The sequence below is a fragment of the Phycomyces blakesleeanus genome, assembly GCF_001638985.1.
Source record: "Phycomyces blakesleeanus NRRL 1555(-) unplaced genomic scaffold PHYBLscaffold_18, whole genome shotgun sequence".
Classification (NCBI taxonomy): Eukaryota; Fungi; Mucoromycota; class Mucoromycetes; order Mucorales; family Phycomycetaceae; genus Phycomyces; species Phycomyces blakesleeanus.
In genome coordinates this window covers 244,624-270,493 of record NW_017265151.1, presented here as the reverse complement: position 1 = coordinate 270,493, position 25,870 = coordinate 244,624, and the positions used below count along the sequence as shown (strand labels likewise).

At 34.1% G+C, this 25,870-nt stretch overlaps 9 protein-coding genes across 9 annotated transcripts; 5 read left to right on the top strand and 4 right to left on the bottom strand.

Moving 5' to 3' along the window:
* Window positions 1–930: 930 nt before the first annotated feature.
* On the top strand, window positions 931–2,469 carry PHYBLDRAFT_187922 (hypothetical protein; the record flags this gene model as incomplete). The annotated part of the gene is made up of 3 exons (XM_018439437.1): window positions 931–1,153; window positions 1,239–1,462; window positions 1,513–2,469. The coding sequence occupies 3 exons, from the start codon at window positions 931–933 to the stop codon at window positions 2,206–2,208; spliced, it is 1,143 nt and encodes a 380-aa protein (XP_018288505.1). The 3' UTR covers window positions 2,209–2,469.
* A 124-nt stretch (window positions 2,470–2,593) lies between these two features.
* Window positions 2,594–5,673, bottom strand: PHYBLDRAFT_79874 (carbohydrate esterase family 2 protein). The gene is made up of 2 exons (XM_018443519.1): window positions 4,387–5,673; window positions 2,594–4,040 (listed from the first exon to the last, which is right to left on the bottom strand). The coding sequence occupies exons 1-2, from the start codon at window positions 5,296–5,298 to the stop codon at window positions 3,120–3,122; spliced, it is 1,833 nt and encodes a 610-aa protein (XP_018288504.1). The 5' UTR covers window positions 5,299–5,673; the 3' UTR covers window positions 2,594–3,119.
* A 585-nt stretch (window positions 5,674–6,258) lies between these two features.
* PHYBLDRAFT_171214 (hypothetical protein) lies at window positions 6,259–7,212 on the bottom strand (the record flags this gene model as incomplete). Its single annotated transcript, XM_018436542.1, has 4 exons — window positions 6,259–6,477; window positions 6,568–6,644; window positions 6,828–6,889; window positions 7,127–7,212. 4 exons carry the CDS (start codon window positions 7,210–7,212, stop codon window positions 6,259–6,261), a joined length of 444 nt encoding a protein of 147 aa, XP_018288503.1.
* A 2,495-nt stretch (window positions 7,213–9,707) lies between these two features.
* PHYBLDRAFT_155923 (hypothetical protein) lies at window positions 9,708–11,431 on the top strand (the record flags this gene model as incomplete). The annotated part of the gene is made up of 6 exons (XM_018433452.1): window positions 9,708–9,924; window positions 9,999–10,330; window positions 10,513–10,670; window positions 10,733–10,906; window positions 10,986–11,214; window positions 11,270–11,431. The coding sequence occupies 6 exons, from the start codon at window positions 9,708–9,710 to the stop codon at window positions 11,429–11,431; spliced, it is 1,272 nt and encodes a 423-aa protein (XP_018288502.1).
* Window positions 11,432–15,487: 4,056 nt separating this feature from the next.
* On the top strand, window positions 15,488–16,513 carry PHYBLDRAFT_70619 (hypothetical protein; the record flags this gene model as incomplete). The annotated part of the gene is made up of 5 exons (XM_018442306.1): window positions 15,488–15,538; window positions 15,949–16,024; window positions 16,075–16,091; window positions 16,175–16,347; window positions 16,483–16,513. The coding sequence occupies 5 exons, from the start codon at window positions 15,488–15,490 to the stop codon at window positions 16,511–16,513; spliced, it is 348 nt and encodes a 115-aa protein (XP_018288501.1).
* Window positions 16,514–17,504: 991 nt separating this feature from the next.
* Window positions 17,505–18,467, top strand: PHYBLDRAFT_171212 (hypothetical protein; the record flags this gene model as incomplete). Its single annotated transcript, XM_018436541.1, has 2 exons — window positions 17,505–17,630; window positions 17,709–18,467. 2 exons carry the CDS (start codon window positions 17,505–17,507, stop codon window positions 18,465–18,467), a joined length of 885 nt encoding a protein of 294 aa, XP_018288500.1.
* A 982-nt stretch (window positions 18,468–19,449) lies between these two features.
* PHYBLDRAFT_70621 (hypothetical protein) lies at window positions 19,450–21,252 on the top strand (the record flags this gene model as incomplete). The annotated part of the gene is made up of 7 exons (XM_018442307.1): window positions 19,450–19,616; window positions 19,773–19,839; window positions 19,917–20,004; window positions 20,125–20,481; window positions 20,578–20,736; window positions 20,897–20,985; window positions 21,097–21,252. 7 exons carry the CDS (start codon window positions 19,450–19,452, stop codon window positions 21,250–21,252), a joined length of 1,083 nt encoding a protein of 360 aa, XP_018288499.1.
* Window positions 21,253–21,375: 123 nt separating this feature from the next.
* PHYBLDRAFT_70622 (glycoside hydrolase family 16 protein) lies at window positions 21,376–23,198 on the bottom strand (the record flags this gene model as incomplete). The annotated part of the gene is made up of 5 exons (XM_018442308.1): window positions 21,376–21,465; window positions 21,908–22,041; window positions 22,175–22,445; window positions 22,547–22,781; window positions 22,852–23,198. 5 exons carry the CDS (start codon window positions 23,196–23,198, stop codon window positions 21,376–21,378), a joined length of 1,077 nt encoding a protein of 358 aa, XP_018288498.1.
* Window positions 23,199–24,707: 1,509 nt separating this feature from the next.
* On the bottom strand, window positions 24,708–25,870 carry PHYBLDRAFT_25082 (hypothetical protein; the record flags this gene model as incomplete). The annotated part of the gene is made up of 2 exons (XM_018439860.1): window positions 24,708–25,308; window positions 25,416–25,870. The coding sequence occupies 2 exons, from the start codon at window positions 25,868–25,870 to the stop codon at window positions 24,708–24,710; spliced, it is 1,056 nt and encodes a 351-aa protein (XP_018288497.1).

The window sequence follows — 25,870 nt, the reverse complement described above, 5'->3', positions numbered from 1 at the left end:
TTTAATATAAGAAAGGTGCATTAGCCAAAGGAGATATAGAAAGAATAAGACACAGGGTAAGGTAAGGTAAGAAAGGAAAAAGGGGCTGTATTTGATATTTGATAATTGGGATTTGTTCCGTATTCACCCGTTTAATCCTATCCAAATCACAATTTACAGTACAGTTTACAATATCTAGCTTAGGGTCATTCCACTACAAGAAAGAAAGAAAGAAGTTCAAGTGATATAAAATAAAGTGGGTAGTGGAAATAGGGAGTGTGCGTAGGAGTAAAATCTATAGTGGACTGATCTGCCCATCTACCCTATCTATCTATCTATCTATCTATCAAATATATGTATAAAAATGAATTATAAGTTTTAGGGTTCACTTTATCCGCTCAAAATATTTTTCCCTTTTTTAAAAAATTGATCGTCCGATATAACATAACAAAAAGTACATTTTCTATACTATTTTATTTTCTTACTAGTGAAAAAAAAAAAAAAAAAGTCACCCTATAATTCCTTTTTTTTTTTTGATTTTGCTCTATAGTTCTCCAAAGTAAAAAAAAAAAAATATATATGACCCCCCTCTATTATTGGCCTGCTTTAGTTTTACATAGAAATATATCTCATATCAAATGAATAATAAAAAAAATCAGAGAGAGAGAATATAAAATAACAAGAATTATATTTTACTTTATTCCGATTCACTCACGCCACGTTTAAATTATAATGAAAAAAAAAAATATTAAATCGGATCATACGATTAACCGAACCAGCAAAGAAAGAAAAAATGGGAACAAATACAAATCATGCAAATAATAAATAAAAAAAAATCTAAAGATGAAAATATAAATAAAGAATTTGAATTTTATGTTTTACCTTTTTATTACTATTTTACTCTTTTTCTATTTAAAAAAATAATAATATTAGTATTGCTATTGCTATTAAATGAAAGCAAAAATCAACCTCCATCAAATCAAAGGCAGCAGAATAGACACCTTTCGTGTCAATTCACCTTATAACCGACCAACCCAGCAACGACAACAACAACAACAGTCAAACAATAATGTCAGACCTCAAACAGCCTATAGTCCAAATTACATTCAGGCCAATTTACTCTTACAAGCCATCAGACTCAATAACCTTCGACGATTATCACCTGGCTGTATAGGTAAAAATAAATAAATTAAATTAAATTAAATTAAATTAAATTAAATTAAATTAAATTAAATTAATATTTATTATTATTATATTAGAACATCTTGCTGGTTATGTTACTCATGCATGGGAAGCCAATACGGACGACAAGACCCAGCAACTCACAAAGGTGATCAACAACCTTTTAGATTCGACTGCCGTAGAAGCTAGTTCTCTTGACGATGCCCTAGTAAAGTTTTGCCGCAACTCTATTGCGACTCCTACTGTCTGTCCCAGCGTCACCTTGTTGGTAGCCATTGGTTATATCGAAAGATTAAAACAGGTAAATCAAATCAAATCAAATCAAATCAAATTAAATTAATTGTATTATAGAAATATAACAATATCAAGGGCACTTCGGGATGTAGCCAACGCTTGGTAATGGTGGCCTATATGATGGCCGCAAAGTTCTTGCACGCCAATCTACGTCTAATTGTCGACACTAATCACAACACCAATCCCAACCCCAACCCATCTCCTCCACCAACCGAGCCTAACCTTAACCCTATCTCGCCTTCTCGTCGGTCATCCGAAGGCTCTATTTCATCAGCAATGTCTTCTGATGAACGCATCACCCTCCCACCTCTCACCCAACCTTCCCCACTCCTGCAACCAATCTCGCCTCCAACATCTCCAAAGTCTCTCTCGGCCTACCACTACTTTCCTTCTCCAAACACTCCAGCCCAACAAATCCAGACCCATACCAAATCATCAATATCATCAATATCAATATCTTCTTCAAACTCTTCAGATTCTAATGTTTCTTCGCCTTCATCATCTCCTTCTCTGTCATATTCTTCTTCTCGGGAATCATCTCCAATCATCACCTCTCAACAACATCAGACCTCAGACTCAAACAACCTTCCACCCTTACTTGACAAGAACCCATCAGTCAAAGATCGAGGATATGGTGTATTCAGAATGGAATTTGAGTTTCTTCATTTCCTCAACTACAATCTATCTCTTTCAAATCCTTCTAGTTTAGTCCAATGGGCACATAACATGAATTCCTCTTCTTCTTCCTCTTGATTTTATAATGTAATGTAATTTTATTTTTTTGTATTCTATTTGTATTTTTTTTTTTTTATCATTCATTCATTTACTCCACCACCCCCATTCTCATATATATATATATATCCTCCCATTTTATATATCTTTCTTTATTACTATTGTTTGGCTTTTAGTTTTTCCTTTTTGTATTCACTTCTTTTGTATTTAATTTTTTATTTTTATTTTTATTTTTATTTATTTTTTTACCTTCAAAACAAACAAATAATAACAACATTAACTGAAATATGGGTGGGTTTCTTTGGTTTCCTTGGTTTGCGTTGATTAAAATTCATTTATCCGTCCTGTGAATAATAATAATAATAATAAAAAAAGGTTATGAAAAGGATAATAATGAAACCGATTTATATGATATTTTTTTATTTTTATTTTTATTTTAGATTGTAACATATATAATGTGTGTCCTTGTTTTTTTCTTCTTCTTTTCTTTTATATATATTATATTAGCTGATGAAGTGAATAAATGAATGAAATGAATGAATGAATGATATATATATATATATATATAGATGTTATATGAATGTAGTCAAGTAAAGTGTAGTAAAGTGTACACTATCCACAAGAAAAGAAAAGATAGAAAAAAGAAAAAGTCACAAACACAGAGAGAGAAAAGGTTTGAAAAAAAAGGAGTACATCGGGGTATGTGAATTGGGATATAGAGAGAGAGAAAAAAAAATATATATGTCGGCCCGAAAGAAGCGAGGATAAAGACAAGGGTATGAAATATATATATATAGAGAGAGAGAGAGAGATAACAGGCGGAATGTGGGTTATTCTATTGGACCGACCAATTGACCAACCAACCTAACTGACTGACTGACTGACTGACTGACTGACTGACTGAATAATCTTATATATATATATATATGTTTTCAAACCTGGTAGATAAATCGGCCATTGGTATCCGCATTATCATTATCGTTACCACCACCAATTGGTTTCTCTTCGTCTTCTTTTGCTTTTGCTTTTGGTTTGGTTGGGTTTATGGATGGAATGATGGCCTTGTTTCCATAATAAGAATTATACTTGCTATCAAAATTACCGGTGAGTTTGCCAGCAGCAGTTATTGTTGCTGTTGTTGTTGTTGAAGATGATCGATAGGTTCCACTGCCTACTCCTCCTTGCAGGACCACATCACCAAACTTGGCCACGCTCACTACCGATGGGTCGCAGCTGGTGACTGCCAGGCCAACATAGACATCTCTGGCTAGCGGCAGGGTAAGGTTTGCAAAGGTGTCCCATTGGGTTGTCGTGGTCTGGCTGATCTGGGCCAGGATGAGATTCGCTTTACGTGTGACACGGAAGTGGTATGGGGGTGAGCCGCGCGTCTTCCGGACCAGGTGGCTGGGCGACAGGTTTGTGTGACGTGTCTGGAGAAAGAGTCCTTCGGCGGGTGAGATTCCAAGCATCACGTGAGGCGATCCAAGCGACAGATGTTCACGTATCATGAGGCCGGCCTTTGCGCAGGATGCAAAGGCCGAGTGGGAGCCGATCGTGGCCTGGATCGACCCGTCGCCCGACAGAGCCTGGAAGACATACCTAAAGGCGTCCTGGTTGTCTTTGATGTCCGTGCCTGAGCCCCAGAGTGTGAAGGTGTTGCCCGAGTCAAACGAGACCGAGCCAGGCAGGCCGATCGACTGCTCCTGTCCGACGTCCATCGTGTGCCAGTCGCGGGGTAGATTTGGATTGGGGAAGGGGTCTGGGAAGGGTTGCCGAGGCCAGATGAGTTTGGTGTGCAACCAGGGGCTAAGTCTCCTTGCAAACCGTTCATGGCCCTGGTCACTAAGATGAACCTTTTTTTTTAAAAAAAAAAAAAAAAAAAAACATTAATAATAATATTCTCAACATATAAAGAAGTAATAAAGTGAAGATGAGAGTTGAAATGTATATACTATCCAACTCACAACACAATTAATCTTGATTGATTGATTGATTGATTAATTCAACTCCTTGTACTCATTAACCCCCCGCCTTTATACACACACACACCTCCTTTAACTATCTATCTATTTATCTCTCTCCTTTGTCCTCCTCAAAAGAAAGATAATAATAATATTATTATGATTTACTTGACTAAACTGACATGGATAATGGTATTTATGGGTTTTAAATAAAATAATGAAAAAAAAATTTACTTACAGGGTCTAGGAAATCAGAGCCGTCTTGTACCCAGTCTGTTGTGTCGATGTAATAGATGTCTTGGTCTCCGGCATCGTTGAGGGCGTGTACGGCAGCCTGGGATTGGCGGACCCTGTGACCGCGTGGTTCGGATAGAACGAGGATAGCGCAGTGGGCATAGTGTTTGCGCAGCCGGAGCAGGAACCCCTGGAGGCCGTGGCTGTAGAGGTCTGTTTCGGGGTCGTTCTGGCCGAGTAGGATGACGACGGCAGAGGGCAGGTAGCTCGAAAAGTCCCACTGGTTTCGTTCGGTTTCGTCTAGGGAGGGCGTCCAGCGAAAGTACTGGGACTCCATTCCTAGAGCCTGGGGGTGGTCGAGCAGCCATGCGCCCGGATAGGCGATCTGGACCTTTTCGATTTCCATCATGGTCGATACCAGCCAAGGGAAGCTGGTCAGCAGAGACTGGGAGGTCGAGGTGCCCAGGGTCAGGTCGTGGCCGACAAACTCGACCAGATCAAAGGACAGTCTTGGAGGCGCAGTGGTGGCAGCGACGGCCAGGACAAGGGATTCAAGGCAGATTGAAGTGTTTGCAGTCGAGACTACCATGAGCTGATGCGGACCCTGGCTGAGATCAGTTGCGACCACAAGCTCGATTGGAAGCTGGTCTTTGTAGACAGCATCTAGTTTACGCATCGGCTCTTGACCGAGCTGGACATAGACGGTCGTGGGCTGGTTGAGTCGCAGTTTGATGGTCGGACCATTCACATTCGTCTTGAGGTAGGCACCGGGCCAGCCACTTTGGATGTCGGTTGTGGTGATGCGCCAACGTCCAAAGTACTTGATGTTGTTGTCTGTGAATGGAACAAGTTTCTCACTGCATGTTGCCAGCAGTGGCAATAGTAAGAATATCAACGGCAGAATACAACCAAACATAGGTGATGCTTATTCTTTTTTTTTGTTTTTTTTTTTTTGTTTTTTTTTAGTTTTAGTTTTAGTTTTGTGTTTGTATATGTATATAGATATATACAGTAGATATAAGTATGTATATGTATTTATGTATGTGAGTGAGTGAGTGAGTGAGTGAGTGTGTATGTATGTATGTAGATAAGTCTATATACTTTTATATATACATAGAGAGATATATATTATATTATATTATATTATATTATATATATATAATAAAAAGGTATAGTGTAGTAAAGTGTGGCAGTATGTATATAAATATATAAACACACACACATATATATATATATATATGTATATATATATATATGTATATGTATATGTATATATGTTATGTATGGGATTAATATGAACAAATAATAAGAATAAGAATAATAGAAATAAAATATTAATTTGAAAATATTAATTATTAATTTATATTATGTATTTTAAATGTAGTATGTAAGAGATTGAAAGCCAGTCAAGATGATATTTTTTTATCATTTTGCATCATCATCCCTCCCCATCCATCCATTTATCCATCCAATTTCACTGATTTGACCCAAATTCAATCCATTTTATACCCCACCTAAATTCAAATTTGGTTCAATTTGATTTTGATTTTGATTCAAAATAACACAAAACACACACAATCTATATATAAAGAATTTACACATGTACATAACATATTTTTATACAAAATCTGTACGCACATGCCGTGTGTATTTTTATATTCATAGTCATTTAATAATAAAATACAAAGAGATTGTTTTTATTATTATTATTATTATTATTATTATTGATGATGATGATGATAATGAACAAGGTAGAAAGAAAGAAACAGAATAGAATAGAATAGAATAGAATAAAATAAAATATATATAATATATATACATGTAAATAATTGTTTGTGTGTGTAATAAAGAGAGACAATATCTCTATATATTTTTTTTAATACATTGCGCAGTCTTCGTCTTGGTAGACCGTAGAGTTATTGTCATCCTCAGAGTCGTCAGTTGTCTGGACTGGTTGGAGCCACAGGGCATCCTGGCGAGGTGGTGGTCTAAAGTCTGGAGATGCATAAGTGATTGAGGGAAGAGGCGATGCTGCTCGTGGCTGCTCGTCACCAAATGAAGTCTCTCGAGTATCATTGAATCGTTTAGAGTTATACTATTGATTGGTTGATTGATTTAATGTTTTTGTTAATAAAAATAAAATAAAGATAAATGTCAATCCTAAATATATTGATATATGATTTACCTCTTCTACTTGTGATTCATCTTCATCGTCTTCATGGCGTCTCTTTGGCTGGTGTGTGGTTTGTGTAGGATAGGAGACTATTACAGAAAACAAGAATGGAATATCAATAAAATGCATCATTCATTCAATTGAAATCAACAGCACAGCACAGCACAGCACAATAAAGATAAAGAGTGCATTGCATTAAAATCAATTCAATTCAATTCAATTCAATTCAATTCATCTGTATACATTGTTTGATTCATGTAATTGATACTTACGGCTGTTGAATTCGTATGCCATTCTGTTGTATTTTAAGAATAAGGTAATCTCTTTATCTTTTCTGTTTTAAATAAATATTTTTGATATAAAAATTAAAATTTCAGAAAGATTGGATTTTTTATTTTTATTTTTTCAAAGTAGAAATAAGAAAAATAAAAATTAAAAAAAAAAACACAAGGTTATTTGACGCCTCCCTTTTTATAACCAAAAAAAAAAAAAAAAAAATCAAAAAAAAAAAAATTAAAAAAAGACTGACTTGATTTGATTTGATCTGATTTAGTTTTTGGTTTGCTTTAACCTCGACTTGGCTTCAATTGTCTCTTTGACATGGGGTTCACTTTTGTATTTCTTATTATCCTTGAATTGGTTTTGACTGTCTTTCATAGCTAAGCCGAGGCCATTGCTTAAATAATACAAAAAATAAAATAAAATAAAAAACAAACCGACGCTACTTAATTTTTTTATTTTATTTTATTTTTTTGTATTATATGTCGGTCTTTTAAATAGATCTCATATCTCTCTCTCTCTCTCTCTTGCTCTCTCTTATTCACTCATTCAAATTGTCTCATTTTATTATTCTTGACAATTCACATCCTATAACAATATCTCTCCTAAAAAGAAATGGGTGATCTAATTGCCAATCATGGCTCTGATATATGTTAGGTTTCGGGCAGTATAGCCTCAATCCGCGTTCAATCTTTATATATATATATAGAATGTATAGTGAGGTAGTGGAGGTGTAATATTGTGTCCATAGTCATTTACAAAATGTCACGTATTTCTCCCTTTTTTCTATTATTTTCATAAGACTAGAATTACTGGTATTATTCTAATAAACAGAATCACATTATATATATATAAAAAAGAATAATTTAATGATATGTACAATAGTGTATATAGATTGAATTAAAATAAAAGAAACTTATTAAAGAAATCTACCTTTTTACTACTACTACTTCAACAATTATGAATCTATTTGATAGGTCCAAAAGGGTATCTTGTCTAATAAATCATTCATACATGCATGGATTATATAATAACTCACAAGTCACAATTTCTAGTCAACATGACCAAGAAATCATTATGTACATTAAAATTAATATTAATATTAATATTAATATTAATATTGATGTTTATTTAGTTATTTATTTATGTATAAAAAGAGGCGCGGTAATCAACCTCGATCTTGTTATTTGTTATTGTTATTGTTGTTGTTCTTTGCGGTTGGTAGTCATGGTTGTTTTACGCCAATCAAAACACATTACTGTAGATCCTAAAACAGATTGTCAATGCCCAGACAAAAAAGCAAGTCACAGAAATCTTATTGAGACAGAAAAAAAAATCAAACAGAGACAAAGAGAGTGAGAGAAATACAAAAAACCAAACTCCGGCAGACGCGTTGGCGTACCAACATAATTAGCCAATCATAGATAGTAAATAAGTAGATAAATCATACTCCGCTTTTTTTTTTATATATATATTTTTTTCTTTTACTTTCTTTCTTGGAGCTGATATTATTATTGGTATTATTGTTACTAGTCAAATATACGGTAATTGAGTAGATATATATAAAAGGAGGGTGGGTGGTGGGGGATAAATGAATATACTATAAACCAATAAAATCTCATTATTTTGTGGGGTGGACATTAATATTTAAGCGCTTAGAAATCTCATTTATTTATATATCGATTACACACAGACTAAATACTATAAACCATATATAAAATATAATAAAAATAAATAAAGAAAAAAGAAAAAAAAATAGTACATTTTATTTTGGTCTAGAATTCTTTTTCTTTTTTTTTTTTTTTAGTCTGTCTACCCGGACCATGAGTTGGTTCGGGAAGGGTTTCATTAGTATGAGAATCTAGGTTTGGTAAAAATTGAAAGCAAAGCAAAAAGTTTGTAACTGTGATGTGATTATAACCCCCAGGTGTGATTGTAAGAGAGAGAGAGAGAAAAAAAAAATAGTGAATATTTCTTTTATTTTATTTATATTAACATTATTTGTGTTTGTCACCTTTCCTCTTATTCATCTATTGCTTCTTGGTTAATTTTCATTTTCATTTTGCCCTTCTCCTTGCCTGTTCTTAAAACACTATAATTTTCGTTACTATTTTATATGGTATATATATAAAATAGATCCTTGTTTCAAAAAAAAAAGAAAAAAAAGAGGTTACAGGCATATTCTTATAAAATATTATATTATTCTGTGATGTCATATATGCTACTACACTACACTACACTAACATACTTACCACTCTATGTACTATAGACTATACGCTTACCCCTATAAGAAAAGAAAAGAAATCATAGAAAGAAAGAAATAAAGAAGGCTCATGTATGACAGAATTTGATGGGATCTTCACTGACTTTTAATTAACCTAACTCTTAATCACTCACTCACTCACTCACTCACTCACTCAGTCAGTCAGTCATTCCTTTCCTTTCCTTCTTTCCTTCTTTCCTTCTTTCTTTTATTCAACCAAGAAGGTTCACAATGAATGAACCTCTTTTAGATAACATTCACAGGCTAGAAGCAAGCTCTGAAAATTCAATAATCGAAAAATCCCATGACTACAACAACCGTACATCTGTACGTCTACCACAAATATAATATTGATAATAATATTCATTTTTCATATTGTTGTTGTATACAATAAACACACACACACACACATATATATATATAGTCGCGAAAGAGTACATTCCTTGTGATTAGTAGTGCTATTGCATTAATGATAGGTGGTCTACTTTTAGCTGGTTTCTTGGGCTCTTCGTTCGAATCACCGACCACATCAGAGCAAGTCCAACAGGACCAACAAGTCCAACAAGAGAATAACAGCACAGCGGACCGACCTCCTATTCGTAACATTGTTATGATGATAAGTGACGGCATGGGCCCAGCATCTGTAGCATTCACCAGGACATATTATCAATACACTCAGGGGGAACCCTTTGATTACCAAATGCCCTTGGACACAATCCACGTGGGTCAGTCTCGAACCCGTAGTTCGTCAACACTTGTCACAGATAGTGCAGCCGGAGCCACTGCATTCAGTTGTGGGCTTAAAACCTACAACGGAGCAATAGGAGGTAAGATATATATATATATATATATATATATATCTGTAAAGAATTGGTTTGTTAATCACAAAAAAAAAAAAAAGTCGATCCTAGTGGAAACCCATGCGCTACTGTTCTTGAGGCTGCAAAACAACAGCATGGAATGAAGACAGGCTTGGTTGTCACCTCTAGAATCACACATGCCACACCCGCCTCGTTCTCGGCCCACGTACAGGACCGAGACGACGAGAACCATATTGCGGTGCAGCAGATAGGCGACAATCCTCTGGGCCGCAATGTGGATCTGATGATGGGCGGAGGCTATTGTCATTTCTTGCCCAAATCAAATCCACAGAGCTGCCGTGGGGACGAGCGTGAGCTATTTAAAGAAGCAAAGCAAAATGATTGGAACACTGTGGAGTACAACAACAGATCGGTATTTGATAACCTTTCCTCAATTGATCCTGGTGTCTTACCGGTCCTTCTTTTATTCAATGAAGATGTAAATATTACCTATATTATAATATAGTATTTAGTCTTGGCAAAAAAAAAATGAAGTTAATTGATATTCAAATTTTATTATTATTATTATTTCTTATTAACATATTTGTGAATAAGCATATGGACTATTCGATTGACAGAGATCCTACAAGAGAACCCAGTCTGACCGAAATGTCTGCAAAGGCTCTAGACATCCTCTTACATTCAACCAAGTCTACCGAAAATGGTTTCTTTTTGATGATCGAAGGCAGCAGAATTGATATGGCCGCTCATTCGTATGTCAATTATATATATATATAATAATGATTTAATTGATTAATTATATGTGCCAAATCAGAAACGATCCAGCTACCCATGTGCATGACATTCTGGAGTACCAGAAAACGATCGCCTATGTAAAGAGATTCGTTGACCAGAATCCCGGAACAATCATGATATCAACCAGTGACCATGAGACAGGTGGACTATCATTAGCACGCCAGGTCTCTCCTATTTACCCCGAGTATCTATGGTAAAGCAAAGATAGACAGACAAAGATATGTATATATATATATATATTTGAATAACTTTTATATAAATTTACATAAAAGGTACCCGGACGTATTGACCAAGGTTAGAAAGTCAACCGTATCGGTGGCTCACTATATCAAGGACAACAGATTGTTCGGCAAGGTCGATAAGATCGTGCCTCTTGTCAATAAGTATCTCGGGATTGAAGATGTGACCAAAGAAGAAGAGCAAGGCTTGGCCAAGATAAAAAAAACAAACTTGATGGACTTTTACCTTGCAGAAATGGTTTCCCTAAGAGCTCAGTTAGGAGTAAGTTTCTTTTTATTTTTACATATATATTTTTTAACAAACAAAAAAAAAACAGTGGGCTACTCTTGGTCATAGTGGAGTTGATGTTAATCTCTATGCGTACGGACAAGGCACTGATTCTCTACGCGGCAGTCATGAAAATATTGATATTGGACATTTCATGGCCCAAGCTCTTCACCTGAACCTCACAGATCTCACCAGAAAACTCAACAAGTAAGAAGAAGAAAAAGCATTATACTAATATGTATATAATGATAATAAATTTTATTTGATTTGATTTGATTTTCAATTAAAATAGAAATAATACCAGTGTAAATTACACACCTTTATCCAAGAAAGAAAAACTAAAGTACAATGACCATCTAAGTCACTATGAGCGCGATGCTCCAAAATTCAATCATGCAAAATACAGTCGCTGGTAACCAAATATATATATATATATATTATAATCTATTCGTTTGATTTATTCAACTACCCTTTTCTTTTTGAAACAATAATAATCTTAATCATAAAAAGTATGTTTAAATCTTGTACATAATATTCTTGATCAACCATCTTTGTAGACCGCACCCCACAAATATATACTACTACTACTACTACTACTACTACTACAATTATTATGAATAATGTATATATATTATATTACCCATTATTATTATTATTAATGGTAACAATAATAGATCAAAAATCCAAGATTTTATTTTGTATTTTTCTGTTTTGGATTATGGTTATTTTTGGGGTAAAATTTAATTTATTCATTCATTTATTTAATGGTTTACTGATTTTAACATTTGAACCAAACTTGGCAATAATATATGGGCGTGCATTTTGTGCATTTTGTGCATTGATACTAAGCTGGGAAACTTATTAACCAAGAGACATTTTTAAAGTAAAAAAAAAAAAAAAAAACTTGCCTAGAAAATAAAGAGAATATAAAAGAGGAAGATAAAATGATACTGTTCTTTACCTTGTTTTTTCTTTTTCTTTTTATATATGTTACAGCTGTATTATTTATTTATAATGAAGTACAATAGATAGAAACAATAAGAAAAGAAAAAGCGTCGATATTGATGCTGATAAATAAGATGAAAGACAAGAGAGAAAAAGAAAAGAAATCAAACGGTACAGTGTGGTGTGGTTAGATGGTAAAGAAAGTCAATAAATTAGACGATAAGCAATACATAGGAATATAAGAACATATATAATCTGTTCCAAGTGTTTACACCTCCTGAATGTCCCTAAATTGTGCATGGACATCGTTACACACAAGGAGTTTTGGTGGCAAATACATCTATGTATCTATGCATCTATGCATAGTCTATAGGTGCTGTTTTGGGTTTGGGTTAGGGCCTTTGCAAACATGTAAAGACGCCAATATATAAATATATGTAAAATGTCTATTTAAACCAGATTTTTGTACTTTGGTTCGCTTTCCCTCCCTCTCTCTCTTTTTTTGTCTGCATGCATGTATGCACAAGCACAGTCTTGTTCAACCACCCCCTTTCTTTCTTTCTTTCTTTATCACTTTCAATTACTCTTGTCTGCAGAAATATTGACGCAAGGGCAGGAGTAAAGACAAACAGAGAGAGAGAGAGAGGTAACTAACCAAGTAAGTGAGCAAGTAGGGGAAACAAAACAAAACAAGGGGATAAAGAAAGATAATGAGAGGGAGGGAATTCTTTGGGGGTTTTTTTTTTGGTTAATCGCAGTTTAGTCATTTTTGAATGTTGAGATTGTCAATTGAATAAAATCTACGCTTTTTTGTTGTTGAAATAAGTATATTTTGATTGAGGATTTTGGCCAATTACAATAGAATCACAAAAAACAAACACTATTTGCTTGTCTCTTGTGGGTTCTTTATTTTTATTTTGACATGTTTATACTATTTATTGGTGTATTTTCATATAAAGTATTCTCTCTCTCTCTCTACATATATATATATATATATGTGTGTGTGTGTGTGTATGTATGTGCGTATATACATATGTGCGAAAGAGCAGCCTCCACGTGGATTTGTAGGATCAATACTTTTACATACACAGAGGAAACTAGAAATGGAAATAAAGAGAGATAATAAGAAGGGAGAAGAAAAGAGAGGGGAGAAGTGCAGTGCAGTACAGTGCAGTGCTTGTTCTATTGCCAATGATGTCGTTATTGCATTTCTAATCATTACATAATCTCTTGATGTAAATCAAAGAAGAACAATTATTGGTGAAATTGCCTATTGTAACAATCCAATAAAAATGCCATAGTAATAGTAAACCAATACATACACACGTAAAATCTACTTTTACAGCATCAAGTAAATGAATAACCAAGATTTATTTCATCTAATTGAACCAATCATCAAAAGTTGTGATGTTAGAATATCGTACTTTTTTTTTTTTTTTTTGGATGAGTGGCACTTGATTTATTTGTAATATTTCCTAATCAGTAGCCAGTATATGTATAAGGTATGCCGACTATTCAAAAATGATAAACCAAAAAATAAATAAATAAAAGTTTGGGCTCATTTGGCTTGCTATTGGGGCTACTATCGGTATTGCTGCAGTTGTTGTACTTTTAATGACGATCAATTTTTCTTTCTTTCTATAAACCATGCAACTGAATAATCTCAATATATAAAGATATATAAAGAGTATGTAAATGTCTGTACTGTTGACAGAACTGAATTCTTTTTTTTTTTTGGTTTCAAAATTTGCTAGCAAGAATTCTAATGGTCCCAATGTACAGATGCAGTATATGGGTTCTGAAAGTGTGGATTATAGAACTCATCAGTACACATACAGCATACAAAAAAAAGGTCTTGCATTGGTGTCACACATTTTTCTTTTTTTCTTTCTTTATTATCTTGAGCGGGTGTGCTGCGGCATATTTGTCCACAAAAAAAAACACATACAATCTTGATCAATAGGTTTATTAACTGTCTTGGCTTGTGTAGATCATTTACAGAGCCAAGAGTTTCTCATCAAGTATTTATATATATATATAGTATTTTTTTATATATTTACAGTTTCCTTGGCACTCCAAATACAACTTTTCTGTTATTTTTATTCTATTTTATTAAAGTTACCAAATAAGCCGATATTATCCTTTTTTAATGAGAATTGTGTGCAGTGTGCAAGAAGAATAAGGAGGACAAAGAAGAAGAAGAGAGGAAGAGGAGCAGCACCAGCATTACCAGCAGCAGCAGCAGTAGTTTAAGTACCAGATCCGCAGTAAACTAGAGTTTTTCTTAATTAATTCAGTACGTTTTATTTCTTTATTTTAGTATCTTTTTAGATAGTAATAATATAACAACAACAACAACAACAACAACAACAACAACAACAGCAGCAGCAGCAGCAGCAGCAGCAACAGCAGCAACAGCAGCAAAAAAAATACACCATCTAAGCAGAGTACATGTCACACTAAAAAAAAACAAAGCAAAGCAAAGCAAACATCACCTTTACTTGCTTGCTTGTTTGTTTGTTTGTTCTTTTAAGAGTAAATGGGCTTCTTCATAAGATCTAGACAGAATGATAAGGGAGCTTAGTACATACTATAAAAAAGCTTAGAAAATAACCATATATGTAAACGTCTTTAGTCATAGCCAAAAAAAGTAAGAAAGAAACAAAAGCTTAAATCCCACACAAACCACAGAACAGCACAGTACAGCAACGTACACTGCATTGGACTCAAGAACAAGTTGTACAAAGTATATATAGAAAGAGTGGTTTATAAGATGCTTAGAAACCTTGTTTTCACAAACAAATACACAAAAATACCATAAAGAGGTATGAAGAGAAAGAGAAAGAAAGAAAAAAAAAATAAGCACTTGTACTTTTAATGCAAAAGTCTTTTAAAGATCAATCTACATTATTTCGTCTTCTTTAAGGTAAAAATCATCAATACTTAGTAACATCACAAAGAACCTTGTACAGATCCACCAAAAATGGAACTTTTATTTTATTTTATTTTAATTTATATATATAAAGATAACGAATTCTTCTATGAACTTTCTCTCTCTCTCTCTCTCTTTAGAACAGATCGATCAAAAATTAAGAAAGAAGAAGACAGTAGTGATAGGGTTTTGATGTAGTTAGATCACATTACCAACTAAGATGTATATATATATATATATTAGAATGTCAACAATGAGAGAACTGGTAACCAAAACCTTGAATCTACACAATCGTACACACACCCAGACACAGACACAGACAATCACAAAAAAGGGAAGAGGAAAGTAGAATAATAATAATATAATGGGAAAAATGGCGGCTTGAACTAAATGGACAGGCTAAAGTTACAAAGTTTGATCATTCAAACCGTGCGAGTATATGTACGTTTGTGTGTGTCAAAAAAGAAAAAGAATCAAACTGGAAACCAAAAGGTACCTCTTCCAAATTGTAATTAAAGGCCGAGAAACGGTATATATATATATATATATTCTTGCTCGGTTTCGAGTTGGTCAAATGAGACACCGACTCAGGATCCTTATTAATGTCTCTTTTTTTCTGGGACCATTCTGAAGCACAAAACTAAAGAAAAGAAAGAAAAGTGATCAATCTTGTCTGGGAAGGTTGGACATGGCTTGAACGGTAACCAGACATTTATATATATTATATATTTAAAAAATAAAAGTAGAAATAGGCAATGGCTTGATTTGATTTGATATTATTTCATGGCAATTCATCACGGTTTCAATTGACAAAAGTGTATTGGACTTTTGTTGATTGGTTGATTGGTTAGTCTACAAACTACAAGGAACTGTCTACTATTATAAGTGTGACTAGCCAAGAAGTAACATGGCAACAGATCCAGAATAGTAGTGATTAGATATACATATATTTTATAATATACTCTTATTAATTAAAGAAGTAGTAAAAGTAAAAGTAAAAGAAGAAGAAGAAGAAAAAAGTCTGGACCTTAATAAATAAATAAATATATATATATATATATAAAAATATAACAATAGCTTTTGGTGGTAATGAGTAGCACAAAACTGGATTTGGATGGTGCTTTGTGTCTACACAAAATAAACTATTCATTCGCCGTCGCGATACTCAGCAAACCCAATTTTAGTGCACTGTGGCGAATGGATACACATTTGCCGTATTTTGTACTCACCAGACCAGACCAGACCAGACAGTAACATAATATACATTCTTTTGTATCAGCCAAAGAAAACAATTCAATTCAATTCGATATAGTATATACGTCTATCTAATATTTCTTATGTATATGTATGTAAAAGAATAATAATAATAATAATAATAATTTTAGGTATTTCATCCTTAATGAGATTTTTAGCTGAGACACATCGACAAAAAGTCAATGAGAACCATATGCACCTTTAAAGAAGCGGTATATTAACATTCGTTACAAGATAAAGTAAAATAAAATAATATTATTATTATTTTGCTTTTGCTTTTGCTTTTGCTTTTTGGCTTTCATCTTCGCTTGATACCACGCCTAATACTCTTCGCCTTTTATGGTAATTTCATGTTAATGATTAGTTCTGGCCCGCAGTACACACATATATTACAGACGCATATTAACTCCAATCAATAGACACATCGACACCAACACCAACACCTACACCTACACCTACACCAATACATATACATATACATATACATATACATATACATATATTACTTATCAAATGCATGTAGTACTTGAAAGTGAGGGATTTAGAAACAGTCCTACTATATACCTATATTAAAAATTATTATCATTCTATTATACCCAAGATATCAACTAATTTTTATCTCTTTTTATTTTATTTTTTTTACTTGATTTAGAAAAAAGGTTAGAAAAGGGGGAGGCGGAAGAATAAGATGAGGTAGAGGTAGAGATAGAGGAGGGGTGGGACTGGTTTGAGGAGTGATGATCACTTGTAATCAAGTACCAAAAAAAAAATTGAAATTGAAATTGAAAATGGCGGTGTCAAAGGCAAAGTGTCCAAAAAGCACAAAAAAAAAGGCTTTAGTATAGGATAATATATGCATGTATACATACACAATAGTCTGTGACGTGAGAAAAAGAAAAAAAAGAAAGGGGGGGGGGGGGGGGGCCGTACAATAGAATTAGAATTAGAATTTGGTATTATTATTATTATTATTATTATTATTATATATGGAAGGAAGGGGGTGGGTAATACAATGGAAAGAACGTATAAATAGAAGTAGTCTCTGTACTGGATTCACTCTGCTATTCATCTTTCTCTCTTTCTCTACTTCTTTATCTTTTATCCTTTATCCTTTACGTCCTATTCACACCACCACAAAATAACAAAAATCATCATGTCTTTTATCGTACCCAAATCAGACTGGTTAGCAAAACTCAGCTCAGGCTCCTTTGGAAGAAGTCGGTGGCGTTCCCGATATTTCGTCTTGTTGGATTCCGAATTACGCTATTATAAAGACGAGGTTAGTTAATATGGCATCAATCTCATCATAGAACCATTCAATTAAATCTAATACTCTTTTTTTTATATATTTATTTAGCACACTGATAGTGCATCATCTACTCTCAGTCTACGCGATGTTTCTAGAGTAGTTGCCTGTTCATTCCCCAACCACCCATACTGTTTCCGTCTCGAACCAAATCTAAACGCTCCCATCCAAGACAAAGACTCATCTCTGCCACCATGGACCATAGAGTGCAATTCAGCATTCGATCAAGGAGCCTGGGTAGATGTGATCCAGTACAGACTCGCCCGTCTATCAGTCATCAGAGTACCAGTTTCTCCAGCCCAATCAAGACCAAGACAACGACCTTTCGACACCTTTTTGCGTATGATCAAAACATCTTCTTCATCATCATCATCAGCATCAGCATCACCACGCCACACTCGTCAAATTCGAGCAACTCAATTAAACCATCAACCAATCAAAGACATTCCACTAACCCTACATATTCAACCAATTCGATCCAAAGACACTTTCGAACAAGAAGAAGAAAATAATGCTTATCTATCAAGCGAGATCATACCCATACCTCGTCCTCAGCCAAGATACCCTCCCTCCCTCTCTCGCCGAAGAGGTGTCTTGCTCTCCCCACTTACTACCACCAGACCATTACCTTGCCTTGATACACCTTCAGAGTCGGTTGCATCATCAGCAAGTTCTGGTCTCGAGTCTCCAGTTTTGGATACGGCACAGCACAAAATCAACCTTGATGCCAATGGTATCAAGTACCTTGAAGAGACCGGTTCTCTCTCACCCGCAATCTTTACAAATAAAGATTGTTTCCAAATCCAGTAGACTCTGTACTCCCTTTATCACAACCGCGCCACCCACAATTTTATCTTGACTTATTTTATATGTATTCAAAATTTTGGTTTGACACCAATTTTCAATATAACTTTCCTTACATTAGTCCTTTTTTTTTCTTCTTTGGATTATTTTGACTACCAATTTTTATAGATACATTCATAGACTGTATTATTAGCATACTCATTACAATCATTATTTCTTCATCTTGTATCTTTTACACTCACGCCTTGAATACCAAAATACCAAAATACCTTGCCAAATTACAAGAATAAAGCAAAGCAAAGCAAAATATAATATAATAAAAATAACACCCAAAAAATAAATTATTTTACTACCTACCAAATCATTTTATTCAATTCCAAACACAACAATCCAAAATTTCTTCTACCACATACATAGACACATAGATCAATTGGTACAAATGAAAATGAAAATGAAAATAATGAAATCCAAATCCAAAATATTCATATAACACATATATAAAGGTCCCCATCTCCACCCCTTCTCCCTCCCCTTTTTTCCCCCTTCTTTCTGCCCTTACTTCTTTACCACAATAAATGAATGAGCAACCGAGACAACTAAGAAAAAAAAATGAACAACCGAAAGAACAAACGAATTAATTAATGAATTAATGAATGAATGAATGAAGAGTTCTTTATTTTATCATTATCATTCTTATTCTTAAAAAGCAATGATAATAATCGAGACCTTGTTGATACCAACTAAACTTTCTATGCTAATTTTCTTACACTATCATTAAAAGATTCTAACCAATATATATAAATTATATATATATATATATATATCAGGTTGGTGTTGTAAAGTCACAAGTTTGCATTAATATTTTAATTTTTATTTTATTTTATTTTATTTTTTTTTGGTTACCTTATATACAATATACATATTATTTCTTTATAAAGAAAAGAAAAAAAAAAAGACAACACACATTTGATTAATTCTAATAATAATAATGGACCAACAAACAGCCAATGCATTATTCGACCATGGCGCGTTTCTTTTGTTCCTAGATGCACCTCCAAATCTAGAATTTGGAATCGATTACCATGCTTGGACAATCGGTCCATTATTCAAAGGTGTCAAGATGATTCCTCCAGGATTACACTTTATTTACTTTTCGTAAGCATTTATAGCCCAAAGGTTGTTATATATATATATATATATATACAACTGAGAGACAAACACACACACACACACACAAAAAGAAAGAAAGAAATTAATCATTAGTATTACTGCTACCGTTATTATGGTTATTTATATTATTTATATTTTTAGAGCCACAAGTAATGAAGGTCTTCAAGGAATACGGACTGGTTTTTTCAAGTACTTTGAATCCAAAGAGGTTAGAATGAGAATTACAAAGTCTATACATTATATATATATATATTGAAAATTTAAAACCATTCAAATTATCGCAAGGTCGCGGTACGTGAATGGAATACACACACAGAAGATTTACGAGAAGAAAGAGAGCTCGATCCAGAACAAGTAGAACGATACAAAAAGAGTAATTCTAAAAATGTTTATAGAAAGAAATAAGAAATAAGAAAATTAGAGTATATTTCTCAATAACCAAATAACCTTTTATTTATTATACTAATTATGATTATAATGATAATAAATAAAGATATTCGAGATTTTGATCGGAATATGGGTCCTTATCCACTCGACCCTCCTACATACTACCAACGTTGGAGAACCCTGACCGAACACATCACGCCTGGACTAGTACGACGTATCTTACCAAACGACGGAAAGGTATCCCATCTGCCAAGAAAATCGCCCGAACCACTCGACGACGATGTTCTTTCTGTCAAAGACAAACGGGTCGGCAAAGAAGTCGAAAAAGAAGAAGGCATGGAGTTCACACCATTTGATCTAAGACAATCATTTCCAAAAAATGCAACGGCCTATGAAATCACAAAGTGGAGCATTGACAAATCCTGGCTTGCCCGTGATTTACTTCGTCGAGTCTATCATGACGGTAAATGCATATATATATAAAGGGGGAGAAGAAATTTAGTGTGGGGCTTTTTTTATTATTAATATTATTATACTGAAAATATTGCCATCATATTAGATCATTTGGTTATGTTGGGTGAAATGCAATTGTCCTTCGTTTGTCTTTTAATGGCACAAAACTTTTCTGGATTTCATCAATGGAAACAAATGGTCCGCTTATTCTGTTCGTGTCAAGAGTGGATGGAAGAAAGTCCGGGTGTGTTTATTGATTTTATTGGTAAGTCAATCAAATCTTAAGAAAAAAGAAAAAAAGAAGACAAACAAGAGAAATCAGTCAGTCAGCTAGTCAATTGCCTCAAACTTTGACAGGATCCATCACCTTTTTCTTTAGCAAAAAGAAAATAAGAAAAGAAAGCTTAGAATCATTATTTTGGTAGATACATTTGAGCATCAGCTTGAAGAGTGTCCTGAAGACTTTTTCCGTGACATCTTGTCTGAAAACAACTTTATATCAAGCATGTTACAGGTAAATATATATATACATCTTTACATAGAGTTTTGAGATTATTAATGATATCTCTCTCTCTGTGTGTGTGTGTTTCTTGCATAATGAATTTAATTTCTTGGTTCATATTAGGAATTCCGTAAAAACATCCCACTTCATGAATTTGAATTAGGAAAACGATTCTTGCAACTAAAGAAATTCCTTGTATCTCGATTCAAATGGGAATTACCAACAGAAGAGGACGAAGAAGATGAAGATGCACCAATGGTAGTTGAAATGGATGAATAATTAATTAATTAATTTTTTTTGAACCTATAGAATAAACATAATTATCCCTTTATAATCTCTTGGGCATTAAACGTTTTGTCTTGATAGTATAAAAGGCACAATAACAAAAAAATGATATTAATGTTAAAAGATAGCGATAGCGATAGCGATAATAATACCAGTAAAAAGAAGAATAGAAAGACAACGCCCAATTACCTTTTTGACAAGTAGATCCTTTTTTTAAAAATAAATAAATAAATAGAAAGGAATAAAGAAAAAAAAAACAAAGAATAAGAAGAAGAAGAAGATAAAGAAGAGAGTATATTTAGACACAAAGAAAATAAAGAAAATATGGGATGATATTGATGTCAACACACGCATACGCATATTCGCAAATGTATCTATATCTATAATTATATTTATATATATTTATGTGTGCACGCTCTTTATGGCTATACTATACATGTATAAGAGAGAGAATAAGGACAAGGACAAGGACAAGGACAAGGACAAGGACAAGGGCAAGGGTTAGGGTTAGGGTTAGGACAGGGAGAAGGAGAAGAGGAGGGGAGGGGAGATGACAATTGAATCAAATCAAGGGCCCAAAACTCAATCCTAGTAAAAGGATTATAAATAGTTTAGAAGCCTTGTTTTGTAGGGCAAAGGAAACGTTTACTTGATTATCTAAAGGTTTTCTGCCAAGAGAAGTAGATAAAGGTAGTGAGGTTGAGTTTGTTGGGGAACGTTTTGAAGGCATACTCGATGATGGCATTGCGATATTCTCAGGCAAAATTTGTTCTTCTGTTACATCTACAGTAGATAATAACAACAACAACAACAACAAAGGAATATTAATTATCAAGCCATAATAAATATTATCATTAACATTTCCTTAGAGGAGTGAAAGGAGAAGAGGAAAAGAAGACAATCTTATAACACTCACCATGAATTGAACAAGCATTGGCCGATTTCTGACAAGCAAGAGGCTCGGTATTGCCGGTTACATTAAACATCATAACAAACTTTGATACCGAGAGGACGGCAGGTTCTGTTGGAAGTGCTCCACCAAAGTTTGGGTTTCCATCTGTCCAGTGGTTAATCACAACCCTTCCAGGTTTCTCGGGTATGTTTTTGGAAAGCTGGTGGGTTGGTACGCCATCCGTAAAATATTCTACTATTTCTGGTAGCCAATCAAGTCGATACTCATGAAATTCCTACATTTTTTTTAAAAAAATAAAATAAAAATACATATTTAATAATTATGTTGGTTTTTTTTTATCTACAAATTAAATATATATATATATATTATTCAAACCTCTGTAGGATCAAATGAAAGATCTTTGAGCCCAAATGTGAGTGGAGACGGCGATCCATTTGACTCATAGATCTGAGGATGAACGGCATAGTGTACTTTGGCTGGGTCCTTGTACTGACTCAACAGCTCAATATCAATTTCGGTATTGTCGTTGCGAATAAACATTGCTGCGATTGTTCCCGGTACATCAGAAGTCTTGACATTAATTCGGTAAGTTCCATACAAAATATCGGTTCTATGGAAATAATCATAAGCTCAACCTCTTCTTTTTTTTTAAAAAGATAGTTCTAACATCTTTGAAGTACCTTCTTGAACCAAATGAAGCCGATGTAAATGTCCCACTGTCATCTGATTTTACAGTCATATCAATCCCTCCATCGGTCAATTGAACGTTGTTAGGATCGAATAGGCGGTCAAGAGTAGTGGGTCGTATCGACTTTACAGTGTAATTCATGACAAGGTAGTCATGATCTTCATGAGGGCTTGCAATGTCCTTGGTATAGTCCTCAAACCACATGTTTGTCCAGATACGGTCGTTTTCGTCTTTGAATCCACAATCACATTGATCAAGCGTAAGACCAAGACAACTTATGCTTTCAAGAAGGCCAAAGAGGATGACCGAGAATAGAGCCACAGTATAAACTCCAATCATATCTTTTCTTGCTTATAAAAAAAATTAAAAATTAAAAATTAAAAAAGACAATCTTTGGTAAAGATGTCAGAAACTTGTCTTTTCTATTATTATTATTATTATTATTATTATTAAAGTACAGTGCAGGGCAGCTACAAAAACCGCCAAGATCCAATTCGTCTTGTTTCTTACTTGACTCTCTTTTTTTTTGGCAAACATCAACATGGGTTTGGCATATAATATCTTGCTCGATTATCTACAAAGATGCGTTATAGATCAGCCCTGTACAAACCACTATACCTTTTTAGAGTTAGTCGATCCTAATTTTCGGTAAAATATAATATATGTGTGTGTCTGTATATATCTTGTAATTTTCATGGTAATGATGATCTGAAACAAATATGCCTCATATCAATTATTTCATAAAGATGTATTTGGAGGTAGTTTTTTCTTTTTTGCTAAAGTTAAAAATCCGAGCACATATCGTTATTTACATGGCGTGTGTTGCCTTGGTTCCGCTCAGACAATAGGGAGGTTTGTGCAATTTTCTTAACAAAATTAAAAAGGAAATTGCCTGCCTAAAAAAGAATAGTTTGTTTCATACTTCCAAAAATTTTGTAAGCCCAATTTGGGCTTTACAAAGTGTCTTCAGCCAATAATTGAAGGTTATTTTTAACTGCTAAACTAACGATATATTCAAAGGAAGATGTAGAAAATATGTTAAAAAATATACTTTTAACAATGTAGATATTATATTAACATGACTTCTTTTATGTCATTCTTTAAAAACTATATATTTGGATTATATATATTACGCACTCTATTACCGATTCTGCAATTAACAATATAGTTTATGTCAATTGATTGACCAAGCATTACCAGACTATCAACTTAACCATTAATACAAGTTAATGTTCGTTAGTTTAGCTGTATTCTATTTCCCGACCGTGACGTGGACCTCAATATGGAAATGAAACTTCAGAAAATTGGTAAGACATTTCTGTCCATATTAGTACATTGGAAAAGAGATTGGTAAAACAAAATTGCACAAACCTCCCTAATACTATCTTGCAAGAGCGTCATACTTCTTTGCGGGATTTCTTCTCAATCCCTTGCACAAGGCTTATACCCTTGTGCATAACCTTTCATCCCTTGCTGTCTTATGCAAAGTCTATAACACAGCGGTATATATTCGAATGACATAAAAATCTTCAAAAGAAGCAACAATAAAACATATCTTTATCGTTATCATCATCTTTATTTTATTTTTTTTACAATCTCAAGTAAGTAATATTTAAGTAAAAAGGTAAATTGAACTGGTTTAAATAAGCTTATATTTTTTTGGTTTACTACTATGGTTATTATGCATGTAAAATTATATCAGACACCCTTGAGAGCAATCATAATCATAAGAAGAAACACACATAGCTTGACCAATAACATGATATAGCTCAAGTGTAAATACACGCATACAGACATATTTATCTATTGATTTATTCGTTTATTGAATTATTTAAATTATCGGATTCCTTAAAAACTCGTAACCTGGACTACTTGTTTACCAAAGTTTCTACCCTTGAGAACATCAAGTAAGGCCTGAGGAGTGTTTTCGATTCCATCCACAATTGTCTCTCTATACTTGATTTTTCCCTCCAACAGCCACTGGGTACACGTCTTTATGAATTCTTCTTCATAAACCATGTTCTCTTTGTCCATAATAATAAATCCATCGAATGCCAGGCGCTTGGTTACAATGTAAAGAAGGTTGCGTACTCCATATGGATTCTGGGTATTGTATTGGGAGATCATGCCACATGCAATAATACGACCAAAATTGTTGGCATGATTAAGAACATGCTCGAGCATAGAGCCACCCACACTCTCAAAGTATATGTCGATACCCTTGGGACAAAGTTCTGTGAGCTTTGCGTCAATGTTCTCAGTCTTGTAATTAAAGGCACCGTCGAATCCAAGTTCCTTGAGGTACTCGACCTTGTCGTCCGACCCGGCTGATCCAACAACATACAGTCCCAATGCCTTGCCGATCTGTCCAACGATCTGTCCAACTGCTCCCGAAGCTGCCGATATATAGAGTGTTTCACCACTTTTTGGTCTTCCATATTTCTTAAGACTATTGTTTTTTTTAAAAAAAAGAGAGAGAGAGATCAAATATGTTAATTAAGAGTCATAAATATATATATATATATATATTCTTGTCACAGATAGTTAAAGACTTACCCAACATAGGCTGAAAGACCGGGCATGCCCAAGACTCCGACATAATAAGACAGTGGAAGACCATTAGTCTTGGGGTCATTGCGCACGACATAGCTTTCATCCGCATAAGATCCCTTGACGTGCGAATACTCTTCAAAGTATCCCAGACTTGTTCTGCCATAGACCAGATCACCTTGACTGAATTTGGGATTGTTGGATTTGATTACAAGGCCAACAGTATCGCCAGTCAGGACACTGTCATACTCAAATGCTGGAGCATAGGAATCGATTGCAGGGTCACGCATGCGTCCACGCATATAAGGATCAACAGAAAGCACAAGATTTTTCAAGAGAATGTCGCCTTCGGGTAGAGGAGCATCAAGGTCAATTGTGGATTTGGATATCTTGACAGTTTCGCCAACCACTGGAAATTCTGTAGGAGGCTTTGTGTAGATAACTTGAGAGTTAAGAGTCAT